The sequence below is a fragment of the Trichechus manatus genome, unplaced genomic scaffold (assembly GCF_000243295.1).
Source record: "Trichechus manatus latirostris isolate Lorelei unplaced genomic scaffold, TriManLat1.0 scaffold00131, whole genome shotgun sequence".
Taxonomy (NCBI): Eukaryota; Metazoa; Chordata; class Mammalia; order Sirenia; family Trichechidae; genus Trichechus; species Trichechus manatus.
This window is the reverse complement of record NW_004444067.1, coordinates 2935847-2954139: the sequence shown is the minus strand read 5'-3', so window position 1 is coordinate 2954139 and position 18293 is coordinate 2935847. Positions and strand designations below refer to the sequence as shown.

The following is an 18293-nucleotide window of genomic DNA, read 5'->3' as shown; positions in this document are numbered from 1 at the left end:
CTAACCAAAGTGATCTACAGATACAACGCAATCCCGATCCAAATTCCACTGGCGTTTTTTAATGAGATGGAGAAACAAATCACCAAATTCATATGGAAATGGAAGAGGCCCCAGATAAGTAAAGCATTACTGAAGAAGAACAAAGTGGAAGGCCTCACACTACCTGATTTTAGAACCTATTATACCACTATGGTAGTCAAAACAGCCTGGTACTGGTACAATAACAGATACATTGACCAATGGAACAGAATTGAGAACCCACACATAAATTCATTCACCTATGAGCAGCTGATACTTGACAAAGGCCCAAAATCTGTTAAATGGGGAAAAGACAATCTCTTTAACAAATGGTGCTGGCATAACTGGATATCTATCTGCAAAAAATTGAAACAAGACCCATACCTCACACCATGCACAAAAACTAACTCAAAATAGATCAAAGACCTAAATATAAAATGTTAAACGACAAAGATCATGGAAGAAAAAGTAGGGACAATGCTAGGAGCCCAGATACATGGCATAAACAGAACACAAACCATTAGTAACAATGCACAAACACCAGAAGAAAAACTAGCTCCTAAAAATCAAACACTTATGCTCATATAAAGATTTCACCAAAAGAGTAAAAAGACAACCCACAGACTGGGAAAAAATTTTGGCTACAACAAATGTGATCAGTGTCTAATCTCTAAAATCTACAAGATACCGCAAAGCCTCAACAACAAAAGGACAAACAACCCAATTAAAAAATGGGCAAAGGATATGAACAGGCACTTCACCAAGGAAGACATTCAGGTGACTAGCAGACACATGAGGCAATGCTCACGATCATTAGCATCAGAGAAATGCAAATCAAAACTACAATGAAATACCATCTCACCCTAACAAGGTTAGCATTAGTCCAAAAAACACAAAATAATAAATGTTGGAGAGGTTGTGGAGAGACTGGGACACTTATACACTGTTGGTGAAAATGTAAAATGGTACAACCACTTTGGAAATTGATTTGGCGCTTCCTTAAAAAGCTAGAAATAGTACCATACAATCCAGCAAACCCGCTCCTTGGAATATATCCTAGAGAATTAAGAGCCATTGCACGAATGGATATATGCTCATCCATGTTCGTTGAAGCATTGTTCACGACAGCTAAGAGATGGAAAAAACCTAGGTGCCCATCAATGGGCAAATGGATAAACAAATTATGGTATAGTCACACAATGGAATACTATGCAACAATAAAGAATAACGATGAATCCGTGAAACATAACATGGAGGAATCTGGAAGGTATTATGCTGAGTGAACTTAGTGGCAAAAGAACAAATATCGTATAAGACCACTATTATAAAAAACCCAAGAAAAGGTTTAAACACAAAGGACAACGTTCTTTGATGGTTATGAGGGTGAGGAGGGAAGGAGAGAGGTATTTACTAACTAGAAAGTAGACAAGAATTATCTTAGGTGAAGGAAAGGACAGCACACACTACAGGGGAAGTCAGCACACTGGACTAAACAAAAGCTAAGAAATTTCCTGAATACTACCAAACACGTCAAGCAGCAGAGTAGCAGGGGCGGGGGTCTGGAGACCATGCTTTCAGGGGACATCTAGGTCAATTGGCATAACAAAGTTTTTTAAGAAAATGTTCTGCATCCTACTTTGGTGAGTAGCCTCTGGGGTCTTAAAAGCTAGTGAGCGGCCATCTAAGATGCATTAATTGGTCCCAACCCACCTGGAGTAAAGGAGAATGAAGAAAACCATGGACACAAGGAAGTTATTAGCCCAAGAGACAGAAAGGGCCACATAAACTAGAGACTTCATCAGGCTGAGACCAGAAGAACTAGATAGTGCCCAGCTACAACAATGACTGACCTGACAGGGAACTCAACAGAGTCCCTGATGCAGCAGGAGAAAAGTGGGGTGCAGAACTCAAATTCCAGAAAAAAGACCAGACTTAATGGTTTAACTGAGACTAGAGGGACCCTGGAAGACATGGCCCCTGGGCTCTCTATTAGCCCAAAACTAAAACCATTCCCGAGGTCAACTCTTCAGACAAAGACTAGACTGGGCTATGGGACATAAAATGATACTAATGAAGAGTGTGCTTCTTAGTTCAAGTTCATACATGAGCTTAAATGAGCAGCTCTCGTCCAGAGGCAAGATGAGAAGGCAGAGAGGGTCAGGACCTGGTTGAACGGACGCGGGAAATCCAGGGTGGAAAGGAGGAGTGTGCTGTCACAGTATAGGGAGAGTAAAACAAAACAATGTATGTATAAATTTTTGTATGAGAGACTAACTTGAATTGTAAACTTTCACTTAAAGCACAACAATAAAATAAAATAATTTTATTGTGCTTTCAGTAAAAGTTTACACAGTTAATTAGGCTCCCATTTAGCAATTACTGCATAAATTGTTCAATAACACTGCTTACATTTTTCACAATGTGTCAACATTCTCATTAATTCTGTTCTGGATGTTTCGTTTCCAGTGATCTGGTTGCCCTATCCCCTCACCCTTTCGTCTTTGCTTTAGAGTCATTGTTGACCGTTTGGTCTCATATAGATGATTTTTCAAAGATGCACAGTACTCACAGATAATATTCTTTATTATATGAGCTAATCTGTTAATTAGCTAAAAGGTGACCTCAGGGGGTAGTTTCAGTTCAAGATTTATGGGGTATCTCAGGGTGATAGTGTCGAGGTGTCTCTAGTCTCAGTTGGTCTAGTAAGTCTGGACTTGTTAAGAATTTGAGTTCTGTTCTTCATTTTTCTCTCCTTCCATCAGTATCCATCTATTGTAGCCCTGATCAGAACAGTCATTAGTGATAAGTAGCCAGGCGCCATCTAATTCTTCTGGTCTCAGGGTAGACGAGGCCGTAGTTCGTGTAAACTATTAATCCTGTAGACTAGTTTCTTCTCTGAGTCTTTGGTTTCCTTCTTTTAAGGATGCCTTTTTATCTTCTCCATTTTACTTGGCTGTATTTTCTGAACTTTCTACAACAGAATATCTATTACTTTTGAAGTAAGAAGCCTTATATTATACTTACCTGAAAGTGCCCAGCTGCGTAAATTCACAAAGAGTTCCTTACAGGACAGAAAATGAGGCGGACTGTGGGCACCATGGTCTTGGGGAACATCTAGCTCAAATGGCATAACGCTTTCTTTATAAAGAAAATGTTTCTTTATAAACACTTTGTTTATAAAGAAAATGTTGTACATTCTACCTTGGTGAGTAGCATCTGGGGTCTTAAAAGCCTATGAGCAGCCATCTAAGATACTCCACTGGTCTCACCCCTTCGAGAGCAAGAGAGAATGAAGAAAACAAGAAACAAGGGAAACATTAGTCTAAAGGACTAATGGACCACAGCTACCATGGCCTCCACCAGACTGAGTCCAGTATAGCTAGATGGTGCCTGGCTACCACCACTGACTGCTCTGACCAGGGTCACAACAGAGGGTCCTGGACAGAGCTGGAGAAAAATGTAGAACAAAATTCTTACTCACAAAAAAAGAAAAAAGACCAGACTCACTGGCCTGACAGAGACTGGAGAAACCCCGGGAGTATGGCCCCCAGACACCCTTTTAGCTCAGTCATGAAGTCACTCCTGAGGTTCACCGTTCAGCCAAAGACTATACAGCCCCAGAAAACAAAATGAGACTAATAGGGCACAACAGTCCAGGGACAAGGACTAGAAGGTAGGAGGGTACAGGAAAGCTGCTAATAGGGAACCCAAGGTCGAGAATGAGAGTGTTGACATGTCGTGGGGTTGTTAATCATCGTCAAAAAACAATATGTGTACTAACTGTTTAATGAGAATCTATTTGTTCTGTAAACCTTCATCTAAAGTACAATAAAAAATGTAAATTCTGTTCTGCATTTTCCCCCTTTTGATCAGGATACGTCTATAGAATCTTTGATCAAAATGAATTATGTTCTACATTTTCCCCCTTTTGATCAGGATATTTCTATAGAATCTTTGATCAAAATGTTCATTGTGGTGCAGTGAATTATGTAATATGAAGAAAACAAGATACAAGGGAAAGATTAGTCCAAAGGACTAATGGACCACAATTACCATGGCCTCCATCAGACTGAGACTTAATAAGGCTCTTCTCGCCACAATCTTTGTGACTCCCACACAATGACTGGGTGGGACTATGCGAATACGGTGTATGGAATCTGTGATGGTTAAGGTTACATGTCATCTTGGATGGGCCATGATTTTCAGTGGTTTCTCAGTTATGTAATGATACAATTTGGCAGTTATGTAATGATGTAGTCATCCTCATGTGATTTTGTGATCTGATGTAATTATCTTCCATTTTGTGACGTGTTGTATATCCTAGTCTCTATGCCTATGGTTATCATCCCATTTGGGAGTGAGTTGTCTGGTACGTTAATGAGGCAGGATTAGGGTGGGATGTAGCTTGAGTCACCACCTACTTGATGGTGTGACTCAAGTCAACACTCTTATCCAAGTCACCACCCTTGGCACCCTTATTCAAGTCACACCCTTACTTGGGTCATATCTTTTATCTTACAAGAGATAAAAGGAGAGAGAAGTGAGTGGGGGCTGGGGGGAACCCACTACCATCAAGAAGAACAGCTAGGAGTAGAGTGCATCCTTTGGACCCAGGATCCCTGCACTGAGAACTTCCTAGACCCAGAAGACATAGCTGTAACACTGGAGACGGCTCAAAATGGTAAGAAGCAGCGGCAAGCATGGCAGAGAACTGGCAGCAGCAGAACCAGGAGACCGGCACAAGATGGTGTGGTGAGCTTCCCAGCCATAGAGTGAGGCGGCTACAGTGGGTGTGCCAACCCATGGAGCAAGAGAGTTGAGCGCCTCCAGGCAGAGGCTTACGGGCAGAGTGGAGTGCCTCCACTCATTAGCTGAGCTAAAGAGATTTGTAACAGCTGCCTGAGCAGGGCAGCGGGCAGGTCGAGGAGCAGAGGGCTAGAGAGAGATGCCTGCCTGCAGACACAGCTGAGAAGAGGCTGTCCTAATAGAAGAACTATATCCTGAGTTGTTTCTGACCCTGAACTGTAATCTGTTACTTCCCTAATAAACCCCATAATTGTGAAAGAAAAAAAGAAAAGGAGGCAGACTGATTTTTAAATATTTCTTTTTTTCTTTTCTTCTGCTGGCCTGATCCTTTTGAGGGGTGTGAGTTGGGAGAAGGAGTCCTCCGTTTCTTATAGGAGAAATCTGTTGCCGTTTTCCAGTGTGAAGTAAAAACCAACCAACCCCAGCCGGTAGGGGTGGCTGTATCCTACAGAGGATCCAGTTTATTTCTATTTATCAAATCCTGGCTTTGAACTATTGTACTGGCTGGTACTCAGAGAGTTCCAGATGTTCAATGGCAAACACTAATATAAATCCAAGAAGTGTGTGTTTCTAAAAATATCTTTACCTTCTTATGATATCTACTCTGTTAATATTTCACTCATCATGTATCCCAGCAATTCTCAACCCTAGTTGAACATTAAAATCACCAGAGGAGTGGGGTTTTTTTCTCTTTTCTAATTTCAATGAACCCTGGGGGGTGGAGGTGGGCACTAAACAGGACTTTGAACTGGTTCTTCCAGTTCAAAACCCCTGTTGAGAATTTGCATTTCTAACAAGTTCCCAGGAAGTTATACATAAGAACCACCTGAGGATATTGTTAACAGGTAGATTCTGATTCAGTAGTTCTGGGGTGGAAATGCAGATTCTCAGCAGGAGTTTGAACTGGAAAGAACCTGTTCAAAGCCCTGGGGCTAAGGTCTAAGGCATCTGTATTCTTTACAGGTTCCCAGCTCATCTTGATCTGCAGCCAGGATTGAGAAGCCCTGATTTATTCATTCCACAAGTATTCATTAAGTCCCATATCCATTTCCTAGGGCTGCTATCACAAATTACCACAAACTAGGTGCCTGGTGGCATAGTGGTTAAGAGCTACGTCTGCTAATCCAGAGGAAGGCAGTTCGAATCCACCAGGTGCTCCTTGGAACCTCTATGGAGCAGCTCTGTTCTGTCCTATAGGGTCACTATGAATCAGAATCAGCTCAATGGCAATAGGTTTGGGTTTTTTTGTTGTTGTTGTTCTTGTTTTTGTTTTTCTGGAGGCCAGAAGTTTGATAGGGCCACATTCCCTCTGAAGGCTCTAGGGGAAGATCCTTCCTTGTCTCTCGCAGCTCCGAGTGGTTGTCAGTCTCCTTAGCTCATGTCCACATCACTCCAATCTCTACCCCCATCTTCACTGTGTAGCTCCCCTCTGTGTGTCTATCTTGAAAGGACACTTGTCTTTAGATTTAGAGCCCACCTGGGTAATCCAGGATGATCTCTTCATCTCAAAATCCTTAACTTCATCACATATGCAAAGCCCTTTCTTCCAAATAAGGTCACATTCACAAGTTCCAAGGATCAGGACATGGACAAAGCTTTCGAGTGACCACCATTCAACCCACTACAGCCCCTATTTCCACACATAGATGGTCTGCTGCTCCTGTGGGTGGGGCTTCTACTATGTTTTCAGTCTAGTAGGGGCAACATAGGGAAGGGCAGAAGGATGTCATGGGAGCTCATAGCAGGGCACTGTGTCATGCCTTATGAACAGCTCCATCTAATACAGCTTCAGCCAGTAGTAAAAAGGGACAACTCTACAGGAATTGGAGGAGGAAACAGACTGTGTGTCTGGTTACATCTATGAAAAACTGCCTCCTTGCCATGAGACCAGAAGAACTAGATGGTGCCCAGCTACAATTACTGATCATTTTGATCAAAGATTCTATAGAAGAATCCTGATCAAAAGGGGGAAGAATGTGGAACATAATTTTGAATTATCAATGGAAGCTAGACTTTATGGAGCTATTGATGCTGGATGAACCCTCAAAATTATGGATCTGAGATAATCCTTAAACATTAAACCTTAAATCACCTGAAGTCTTCTCTGAACCAGAAAACTAGTTTATCTGAATAAGTAAAGTATGTCTAACTTGAGCACTGTGCTCTTTCTTTTAAAGAATCATCTATGTGAGATCAAATTGACAACAGCAACTTGAAAGGTTAAATGAAAAGCTTAGGGGGCAGTGAATCTAAGTCAATGGTGGTGGAAAAAAATTTGGAGAACGATGGCGAAAATATTTGCACAACTGAAGAATGTAATCAATGTCACTGAATTGTAGAAATTACTGAAATACTGTATGACTGTGTATATTTTCACCAAAAAAAAAGTGGACTCTGAAGTCAGATTGCACTGACTACTTACTAGCTCTAAGACCTTGGGAAGTCATTTAAACTTCTGTGCCTCAATTTACATATCTGTTAAATGGGAATAATAACAGTTATCAGACTCACGAAATTCTTATTTCTGATTTTGAACAGCTTTTTTTTTTTTTCAAAAGACTTCAAATAGTTTCTTGCAACTAAATAAGCATTATATGGTTTTTCTATACATTTTTAAAGTAAGATAAGGAATAAACAACAGTGGTTGCTGTAGGTGCCATTGAGTGGGTTCTGACTCATAGCGACCCTGTGTACAGCAGAATAAAACACTGCCTGGTCCTGTGCCATCCTCACAATTGTTGCTATGTTAGACCTTATTGTAGCAGCCACTGTGTCAATCCATCTCAGTGAGGGTCTTCCTCCTTTTCGCTGACCAATCCATCTCAGTGAGGGTCTTCCTCCTTTTCGCTGACCTTCTACCTTAACAAGTATGATATCCTTCTCCAGTGACTGGTCTCTCCTAATAACATGCCCAATGTATGTGAGATGAAGTCTCGCCATGCTCACTTCTAAGGAGCATTCTGGCTGTACTTCTTCCAGGACAGATTTGTTCATTCTTCTAGAAGTCCATGGTATATTCAATATTCTTCGCCAAAACCATAATTCAAAGGCATCAATTCTTCTTTGATCTTCCTTATTCATTGTCCAGCTTTTGCATGCATATGAGGCGATGGAAAATACCATGGCTTGGGTCAGGTGCATCTCAGTCCTCAAGTGACATCTTTGCTTTTTAACACTTCAAAGAGGTCTTTAGGTGCCAGAAACTATTTTAAGTTTTTTCAAAAAAATAAACTGTTCAAATGCAATACATCATTTGATTTCTTAACTGCTGCTTCCATGGGCATTGATTGTGGATCCAAGAAAAATGAAACCCTTGACAACGTCTATATTTTCTCCATTTATCATGATGTTGCTTGTTGGTCCAGTTATGAGAATCTCTGTTTTCTTTATGTTGAGGTGTAACCCTTACTGAAGGCTGTAGTCTTTAATCTTCATCAGTAAGTGCTTCCAGTCCTCTTCACAGTCCACCACTTGTCTGTCACTTTGTCATACTGTGATGGCTTGTGTGTTGCTGTGACGCTAGAAACTATGCCACCAGTATTTCAAACATCAGCAAGGTTATCTGTGGTGGACGGGTTTCAGCTAAGACAGACTAGGAAGAAGGACCTAGCAATCTATTTCTAAAAATATTGGCCAGTGAAAATCTTATGAATAGCAGCAAACGGACAACAGAACCACACAAATTTGTCTTTGTAGACATAGTAAAATGTTCCAAGTGTTCTGTCCCTTCCCTCTCTCAATACCTTTTACAGAAGGAAGAAACTAACAGAAAGCTGAGTCAGGGAGGAAAAATGACTTGTGCTTCTTAGGTACAGAATCAGTTGTTATACTTACTGAACTATCTCTGTCTTTTTTAAACTTAAATGAGAATTGTTGAACACAACAAAAGATTTACCCTGGTTCGTGCTTCAGGTATCCATAAAATGACACTTGACATAGTAACCTTCTTAATGTTAATGCTATTTTTCATTTAACGGTCAGCTTTCACAAATATTAAACGTTTGATGTTAAATTTCACAGATTTAGCAATGGGTTAGTTGAGTCTATAAAATGATAATCCCTTCCTCTGCTCAATTGGTTATAATATTTCCTGGATCAAAGTATGCAGGTAAAAACTCCCAAACGGTCAGCTACAGATTTTCAAACATGGTAGCACCTCACAGTCAACATTGGCTTTTATCCTGATTCTACCTTGAGTTAGACTGAAACAAAGCATGGCGTGTTTATTTCTTTGACACATACTATTTTATGGCTTTGTTCTTCTACGCTACATAGTAGCATAATCCTCTATGATGGAGCACGGAGCTTTTCTCTGTCTCTACTCTGACCAATTGCTAGAAAAGGACATCACGTTTGGTAAAGTAGAGGGTCAGCAAAAACGAGGGAAGCCCTCAATGAGGTGGTTTGACAAAGTAGCCACAACAATGGACTTGAGCACACCAAGGATCAGGAAGTTGATGCAGGACCAGGTAACGTGTCGTTCTGTTATACACAACATCACCACGAGTCGAAGCCAACTCAACAGCAACCAACAACAACTGTGACTTTTAGATAAGAACAAACTCTGCGTTATGGTTTCTGGACACATAAAAAGTTGCAGCTCATTTTCCCAGGGGTTTGGACCCCAACAGCCCGACAGTCACGCAAGGAATGGGCTCGTCTCAAGTTGCGGGTTGCACATGGTTTCCATGCAAATAGTCTGTCATCTGGACCTCACTTCCTTCGCATCCACGTGATCTGTGTGAACACTTTCAAATTTGCTTATTTTCTTCTCTCTTCTCTCCTCTTCTGGCGACACGACTCTTGACCTGGTGGTTTGCATCTTCGTTACTCACATTTCCTCACAATGGGTGTTCATTGAAATATTTTAAATTAAGACCTTTCCTGCCTTTCTCACCGAGTACAATGGGTCTTTCCATCCAACACATTTTTAATTCTTATCACAGTGGCTCAGGCAGTTTGTATATTATATTCTATTAAAAACTCTATTCCATCCAAGGTTGTCACATTTCAGAGATGACAGCTTTCTGGAGCGTGTTTTGTTAGGGATGGATTCATTTATTCACTTTGTTAGCTGGCAAACAGGGCCCATGAGCCTGCATGTCACACCTCATTTGATATCACAATTCAACAAAAAGGTATAAAAAGAGCCAATTATTTGTTTAGATTATGGGATGGATTTTAGAGGGATATTAGATAAGCATAAAGTGTCCTGCCAAAGCAGCAATCCCTGCCCTTCCTACAGCCCAAGGGAGGTCAGAGCCTGAACGTGAAGGAAGACAGAGAAAGAGGACATTGGGATGGGAGGCTGTCTCATAATTATGTAACTCTGGTTACATAACTACTTTTTTTCCTCACTTAATCTTTTTTTATCCCTTCTGAAGAGAATACAAAATTGATTCTCAGAAAACCAAGTGATAACCACAGCCTGCGTGGTCTTTTCCATTTAAAATATTACCATTTGATCAGTCAAATATTTCAACAAAATTAATTTCCTATTCATAGACCATAGATACCATACATACACACACACACACACACATACGTATGTGTGTATATGTATATATACCCATATATATGCACACACACATATATACATATTCACACACGTATATATATATATATCACCAGTTGCCAGTTACCACTGAGTTGTTTCTGACTGATGGTGACTCCATGTGTGGCAGAGTAGAACCATGCTCAGTAGGGTTTTCAATGGCTGTGACCTTTTGGAAGTAGACTGACAGGTCTTCCTCCTGGGTCACCTCTGGATGGACTTGAACCACCAACTTTTTGTTAGCAGAGAGCACATTAACTGTTTGCACTACCCAGGGACCATACATATGTATATACACATATATATATATATAGAGAGAGAGAGAGAGCCCTAGTGGTGCACTGGTTAAGAGCTCTCTTGCTAACTGAAAAGTCAGCAGTTCGAACCCACCAGCTGCTTCATGGAACAAAGATGTGGCAATTTGCTTCCATAAAGATTACAGCCAAGGAAACCCTATGAGGCAGTTCTACTCTGTCCTATAGGGTCTCTGTGAGTCAGAATCAACTCAGTGGCACACATCAACATATATATACACACATGCATATATTTCTGAGGCTGCAGAGTCAGAAAATCCTATCCAGACTCCTCTTGCACAGCAGGCAGGTTGGCAAAACCTGTACCTGCAGGACCACCTACAGTCTCTCCCTCCCAGCATCCACTCTTCCCAAAGCCCCTCCCCCATGTTCAGCCCATGTGGTTCAGGTGGGGCCCACCTACCCCCTGCTTCCAGGCTGGCTACAGTGACGGGTTCAGGGTGGACACATGGTCCAAGTTACCCCAAGCTGAGACAATGACAACCAGCCACAGGACTTGTGTGGGCCTGTCTGGGGAGAGAAGCTTATTCCTCAAGTGACTGAGTCAGTGGGACAGACTTGGGAGCAGCTGGCGCCATCTTGTCCCCAGGAGGGAATAGCCTACCTGAGAAAAAGCCCACCCAGAGGAAAGACAAGGGGACAGGTCACTAAGGACACTGCTGAGCAGCTGGATCCAGACCTCCCTGCACTAGTCCACCCATGGACTTTTCCCATGAGAGACTTACGTCCCTTTTTACTTGGGCTTCCTTAGCACAGCGCCTAATGGTACCATTGGACAAAGTTCATCTGACGGTCACCTCAGCAACCAAGAGGAAGTCTTCCACCAGGGTCACAGACACTCAGGGCTCTTGTGCACAAAGAGACTCAAGCTATAACCCTGAGACACACCGCCTTTGAAGCGTGTGGCAGACATTGCTAGCTGACCCCCCCGCAGCCATTCTTCTGCCCTTCTTCCGGAACAGCAGAGACCACCTTCCACTACCAAAACCAAAAAACCAAATCCATTGCCATCGAGTTGATTCCAACTCATACTGACACTATAGGACAAGGCAGAACTGCCCCATATAGTTTCCAAGGCTGTAATCTTTACAGAAGCAAACTGCCACATCTTTCACCCGCAGAGTAGCTGGCGGGTTCAAAGTGCCAATTTTTTGGTTAGTAGCCAAGCGCTTAACTACTGCGCCACCAGGGCTCCTTCCTTCCTCTACAGAGGCTGAAAATAATCCCAACACATACTTTCCCGGACTCCCTGCTTCCTGGACAAAGGCATGGAACCCCCTGCTTACCAGTGAGATCTAAAGGGAAGACTTTCAGGGGTACTGTTGGGGAGGTTTTCTTCTCTGATAAAAAGAGATGTATGAGGAGAAGTCCCTTCTCTTCCAGTCTTTGGATATGGCTGGGTGAGTTTGTGATGTCTGGAACTGCTGCAGCCATCTTGTGACCATGAGGAAACAAGCTGGAAGACAACAGCCAGCAGACCAGGTATAATAGAGTGGAAAGAGAGAAAACAGCTGAATGACACAGTGGTGCTGCTGGATTAACCAGCCACACAACCATGGAACCACCTACTCCTAGATCTCCTGTTATGAGAGACAATAAAACCCTATTGGTGCAGCCAGGCAGCCCTGGTAGTGCGTGTGTGCTTGACTAGTAATCTAGAGGTTGACAGTTCAAATCCACCCAGCAGCTCTGTAGAAGAAAGGCCTGGCGATCTGCTTCAGTAAAAGAATAAAGACAAGAAAACCCTATGGACCACAGTTCTACTCTGTAACACACGGGGTCATCACGAGTTGGGATCAACTCAACGGCAACGGGTCTGGTTTTGGGGTACTGTTGCAGCCATTTTTAGGTGGGTATTCGATCACTTGCAAATGGAAGCACCTGAACAGACATAAAAACCCTAGGTTCTCTCCATAGATGAACGACACAGGATCTGGGAGTGTTCAGCCGGCAGATTTCCAGGAACATCATGGGTCAAGTGAGGTCTGCGCTTTCAATGGATGGAAAGGACAACGGCCAGAATACTGACTTCAGACAAGAGGCATCCAGGTCACTAGACCAAATTATTCTCTAACAGAGGCTTTTAACCATTCCACCTGAGTCACTTGTCTCCCTTTGAAAGAGATCTTCAAAGCCAGGCAGAGTTCCAGCTGGGGTTGGATGGGGTCACCCAAGAACAGGCAGCCCTCACCACACGACTCCATTGGAAAGGACAGCCTTGACTCAATCATCCCATTTCTCAGGCTCCCCCCACTCACTCTCTCCTTTACTCAGGCAGTGCATCCTCTGTGCCTAACACTGTGGGCCCTAAAGAGCTCACAGACCCAAAAAGGAGGAAAAGAGAACAAGTTGTGACAAAAGACGATCTTAGGTACCAAGCTGAGGACTTTGAGCCTCATCCTGGGTAAGTGTGAACCAAGGATGGCTTTAAACAGAGAGGCTGTGTTGCCGAGTGGCATACCAGCCAGACGACTCAAGCAGTCTGTCATGGACTGAACTATGTCCCCCCAAAATGTGTCAACTTGGCTAGTCCATGAGTTCCAGTATTGTGTGATTGTCCACCATTTTGTCATCTGATGTGATTTTCCTATGTGTTGTAAATCCTATCTCTATGGTGCTAATGAAGTAGGATTAGTGGCAGTTATGTTAATGAGGCAGGACTCAATCCACAAGATTAGACTGTATTTTAAGCCAATCTCTTTTGAGATATAAAAGTGAGAAAAAAGCAGAGAGACATGGGGACCTCATACCACCAAGAAAGAAGCACCAGGAGCAAGGCGTGTCCTTTGGACTGGGGGTCCCTGCCCCGAGAAGCTCCTCAGCCAGGGGAAGATTAATGACTAGGACTTTCCTTTAGAGCCAACAAAGAAAGAAAGCCTTCCCCTGGAGCAGGCACCCTGAATTTGGACTTCTAGCCTCCTAAACTGTGAGAGAATAAACTTCTCTTTCTTAAAGCCACCCACCTGTGGTATTTCTCTTACAACTACACTAGATAAGTAAGACATGGTCTCATACAGATGTTGCAGTGTGGTTGGGTGCCATGCAGTCAATTCTGACTCATTGTGACCCCATGTGACAGAGTAGAACTGCCCACAGGGTTTTTTAGGCTGTAGTCTTTACAGAAGGAGCCCCAGTGGCACAACAGTTAAGCACTAGGCTGCTAATCGAAAGGCTGGCGATTCAAACCCATCTAGCTGCTCCGCTGGAAAAAGACCTGGTGATCAGCTCTCGTAAAAATTATAGCCAAGAAAAACCTATGGGGCAGTTCTACTCTGTCACATGGGGTTGCTATGATTTGGAATCAACTCAACAGCACCTAACAACAGCAACACAATCTTTACTGAAGCAGATCACTGGCTGCTTCTCCTGCGGAGGCACTGGGTGGGTTCGAACCACCAACCTTTCGGTTAGCAGCCAAGCGCTTAAGTATCGGGCCACCAGTGCTCTTCTCAGACAGATGAGGGCCCAGTAAAAGGGGAAGAGAGTAGAGACAAACAGACTCCAGAGCAGTATTGAGCCACAAAGAGAAATGAAGTCGTGACACACACTATGACACGACACGGACGGGCCCTGAAAACGTGATGCTGAGTGAGCACATCAGGCACAAAAGGACAAATACTGCATGATCCCACTTACATGAACTACCCAGAATAGGCACATGCATAGACAGCAATGCTGATTAGTGGTTACGGGGGCTGGGGGAGGAAGAAACGGCAAGTTATTCCTTAAGGGGTACTGAGTTTCTGTCTAACAACAGAAAAAAAACACAGCTGCCATTGTGCCGACTGTGACTTATGACAACCCCATTTGTGTCACAGGAGAACTGTGCTCCATAGGGCTGTCAATGGCTGTGATCTTTCGGAAGCAGATCGCCTGGCCTTTCTCCCAAGAGCCTCTGGATGGACTCGAACTGCCAACCTTTTGGTTAGCAGCCAAGCTCTTAAAGGTTTGCACCACTCAGGGCCTCTGAGTTTCTGTTTAGTGTGCTGAAAAACATTTGGAAATGGATAGTGGCAATGGCTGTACAACATGGTGAATGGAATTAATGCCACCGGACTATATACTTAAGAATGGTTAAAACGGTAAACTTTTCGTTACATATATTTTTAAAGAGATTGTGAGTAGAGAAGGCTGATGCAGCTGTGCTGAGAGCTCTTTCTACCTGTTGGGTGTCCCAACACAAGAGAATCAGCGATGAGCTCTCTCAGCGTTCCAGGCGAGTTCAACCCAATAAGCCCCGCGGCCAGCATCTAAGCTGGAGAAGACAGCTGCCTACCAGCAATGCCGTGTTCACCCGGCTTAGCATTCTGAAGTCGGAGACACGCACCAATACCCATGTGTGATATCTGCAAAACGACTACATTTAAGCACTAAAGGACAATTACCCAAGAGCTCTAGCCACCTTCATTTTGCTCATAACAAAGTGCATTTTCTCCTCCCCTCTTAAATTATGTCTATTTTCCCCACTTCAGTCTTCAACTCCTCATTGCAAACAATAACAAAAATAAAATTTTAAAATACCGTTATCAAACCCCACACTGTGACAAATGTGAATTCAGGTAATTTTGGAGACTGTCAACCTAATCGGGTTGTTTGCATATAAAGAGAACAGTGCATAAAAGCTTCATCCGGTCGCACATCACCATAACGGGGCCGTTGGAAGCCGCGCGGCTGAGCTGCGCGGATGAGCGAAGGGGAACGCATTACTATTCAGCAGAGCAGCGACGTGCCATAAAAGCAAAGTAACTCATTATCTCGCTATCAGCTCTTGCAGCCACCGCTCACCCTGTTGCTGCCAAGGTGCCTTGAGGATGTGCGGCTCACCTGCTCTGCATATCCGAGGGGTGGCCCACGCAGGTGAGGGTGGCCGTGGTCTGCTCGCTGCCGTTTTCTATGTCCTCCTGGACGGCCCACTGGTCCTCACTGCTGACTCTCACCGCTGTTATCTTTACTCCTGTGGCAGCCCTAATTCTGTTGGGTGGAAAGAAAAAATATGTAAGATCATTTTAGTTCTAAACAGGTAATAAAATACAGAGCGTGAGCCAGATCACCTGGGAAAAACCACCAGAGCACCTCCTCGTTCCTCCGGGGGGTGTGGGGAGGGTGGCAATCAGTTGCTTTGTAACCCGTTTACTTACACAAGCTCCCCGAATATGAGACCCAGCGTCTTGCTGTACACATCCATTTTTCCATCTAATTGTTGGAGCAGAATGTGTACTGGTCTAGGGATCCTGGAGTGACATTGGTGAGACAGGTGGAGACAGGTATGTGCAGGAGTGATGGATCTGCAGGCCCGTCTGCACGCAGAGACGTGGCGTCCCCGTGGGTGAAGGGGCCGGGAGAGGTCCTGGGTTGGAGTGGCACGGGGAGACAGCAGGCGCAGCGCTCAGGCCAGATGGAGCGGCAGATGCTGCCCGGCAACGTGTTCCCAGAACCTAATTCCATGAGGAAGAATCGAGGAGTCAGGCGCTCCGGACACTGAGAAAGGCCGGGAGAGGTCAGGTCTGGGCGTCTTCAATCCCTGCTGCCCCTGCAATGACCCCAGGGCTGCTGCAAAGCCAGGGCCTGCCCCTCTAACAGTGGGGCCTCCTGGGCGGGCCAGGGCCTCGAAGAGCGGCCTTGGGATGCCCCGGAAGTGCTATGGACATGTCGGAGAACAGCTAGGATGACAGCACCGCCGTGGAGCAGCCACACCTCCGTGGGCCTTAAATAAATGTACCTAATACCCAAAGGGAGCCCTCTGACTTGTGAGGACTCACCCTGCAGAGTGTCGGTGGCGCTCGGCTGTAGGGTCACTGACCCCCCTCTGCTTCCCCAGGCCTGTGGGGCAAGGGTTACTGCCCAGTGAGGCTCTGGACACTCTTCTCAGAAGACAAAAGAGGACTGCCACGTACAGAAAACAGTATGTGCAGGAATTAGAGGTCTGTCAGCAAAGAGGTACGTGAAGACAGACAGGCCACCATCACCAGAACGCAGAAGCAAAGATTCCCCAGAGAGAGAAACTAATCTAATCCATGCACAACAGCAGGGTGGCTGATGCCAGTTAGAAAAAGGTGAACGAGCCCTCCCAGGGGAGGCTGAAATCTAAAAAAAAAAAAATTTATCAAAATCAAAAAACCTTTAAGACCCAAAGAGAGAACTTCGAATGGCAATATTTCAAGCAATGGGAGGGAGAGCTGCGGACTGAGGGTTTTCCGGAAACCCCTAGATTTTGCCACCTACCACAGGGACCCTGGGGTGGCGTCAGGGGATTCAAAAGCCTACATATTTAATTAAATGAAAAAGAGAGGCTGAGAATGGTTGCACAACTAGAATGTACTCAGTGTCACTGAATTGTACATGTAAAAACTGTGGAACTGGTGTATGTTTTGCTGTGTATATTTTCGCTGACAGCAATAAAAAACGAAATAATTCAGAAAAACAAAAGAAATGTTCCTGCCTCCTGTAGATCTTAATGGAGTTCCTGGGTGGTGCAAACAGTTAACACACTCAGCTGCTAACTGAAAGGCTGGAGGTTGGAGTCCACCCAGAGGCACCCTGGAAGAAAGGTGTGGCGATCCATTTCTGAAAAATCAACCACTGAAAACCTTATGGAGCTCGGTTCTACTCTGACACAAGTAGGGTGGTCATGTGGTGGGGTCAGCTCAGCAGCAGCTGGTTTGCGTTTTATTTTGTGACCTTTGCACGGACTCTGATGAAGACGTCCACCTGTAGCTCCTGCATATGGTGTCTCCTGAGAAGTCCCTGCTGGCAAAGGCAACTCTCTCCAGGGATTCAGATCCCGTCCTTCTGGGAGGTGGCCTCTCAGCCCTTGGAATGTCCTGCCTGAAAAGTATCTTTGTTTAGCTGGGGGACTTGGGCCATGCCAGATAGTCCATGCTAACAATGTCATTTATGGAGGCGGCTTTGGGCCCCGCAGTATCAGCTCAACCTCTGGAGGGGCTGAAGACTGAGGTCAGCCACATGGTAATTAGCCAAGTCTACACGAGCAACCCTCGAGTATAAACTCTGCACTCCAGGGCTCAGGTGAGCTTCCCTGGTTGGCAATACTTCATGTCGCTAGGGAAATTAGCACTGTCCGTGACTCCACGAGGAGAGGACAACTAGAAGCTCATGCCTGGCATCTCCTGGACCCTGCCCCATGCACCTCTTCCTGTAGCTGATTTTAAGCTGTATTTTTTCACTTTAATAAACCACATCATGAGCACAGCAGCTTTTCTGAATCCTGTGAGTCCTTCTAGCAAATTATTGAACCTGAGGTTGGTCTTGGGCGCTCCCGACCTTGCAGTCAGTGTGAGAAGTGGGGGTGGCCTTGGGGACTCCTGAACTTTGCAATAGGTGAGTCAACTCCTTCACCATCTGCCTTGGGGAAGGGCTGGGGGAGGAAGCACGCATTCAGAACTCTAAAATCGTCAATACTGTGGAACTCTTCTCTACCACATATCACTCATCCAGTCCACTAACATTTAAGGAGAAATTTCTTGAGTGGTGGATTCTGTCTATGAGGCACTTGGAAATATAAAGAGGAACACAGCTCAGCCTAGACCAGCGAGTCTTAAATGGTTTTGGCCACAGCCCAAGACCATGGTTCACCCTCCCCC

The 18293-nt window shown here is 44.4% G+C and overlaps 1 protein-coding gene across 1 annotated transcript in view; it reads right to left on the bottom strand.

The window, feature by feature from the left end:
- Nucleotides 1-18293, bottom strand: part of TMEM132B (transmembrane protein 132B) — a 215783-nt gene that overhangs the window by 158424 nt on the left and 39066 nt on the right. Inside the window, exon 2 of the mRNA XM_004385044.3 lies at nt 15517-15663. Coding sequence (XP_004385101.3) covers nt 15517-15663 — 147 coding nt within the window. The remainder of the gene's footprint in view (nt 1-15516; nt 15664-18293) is intronic.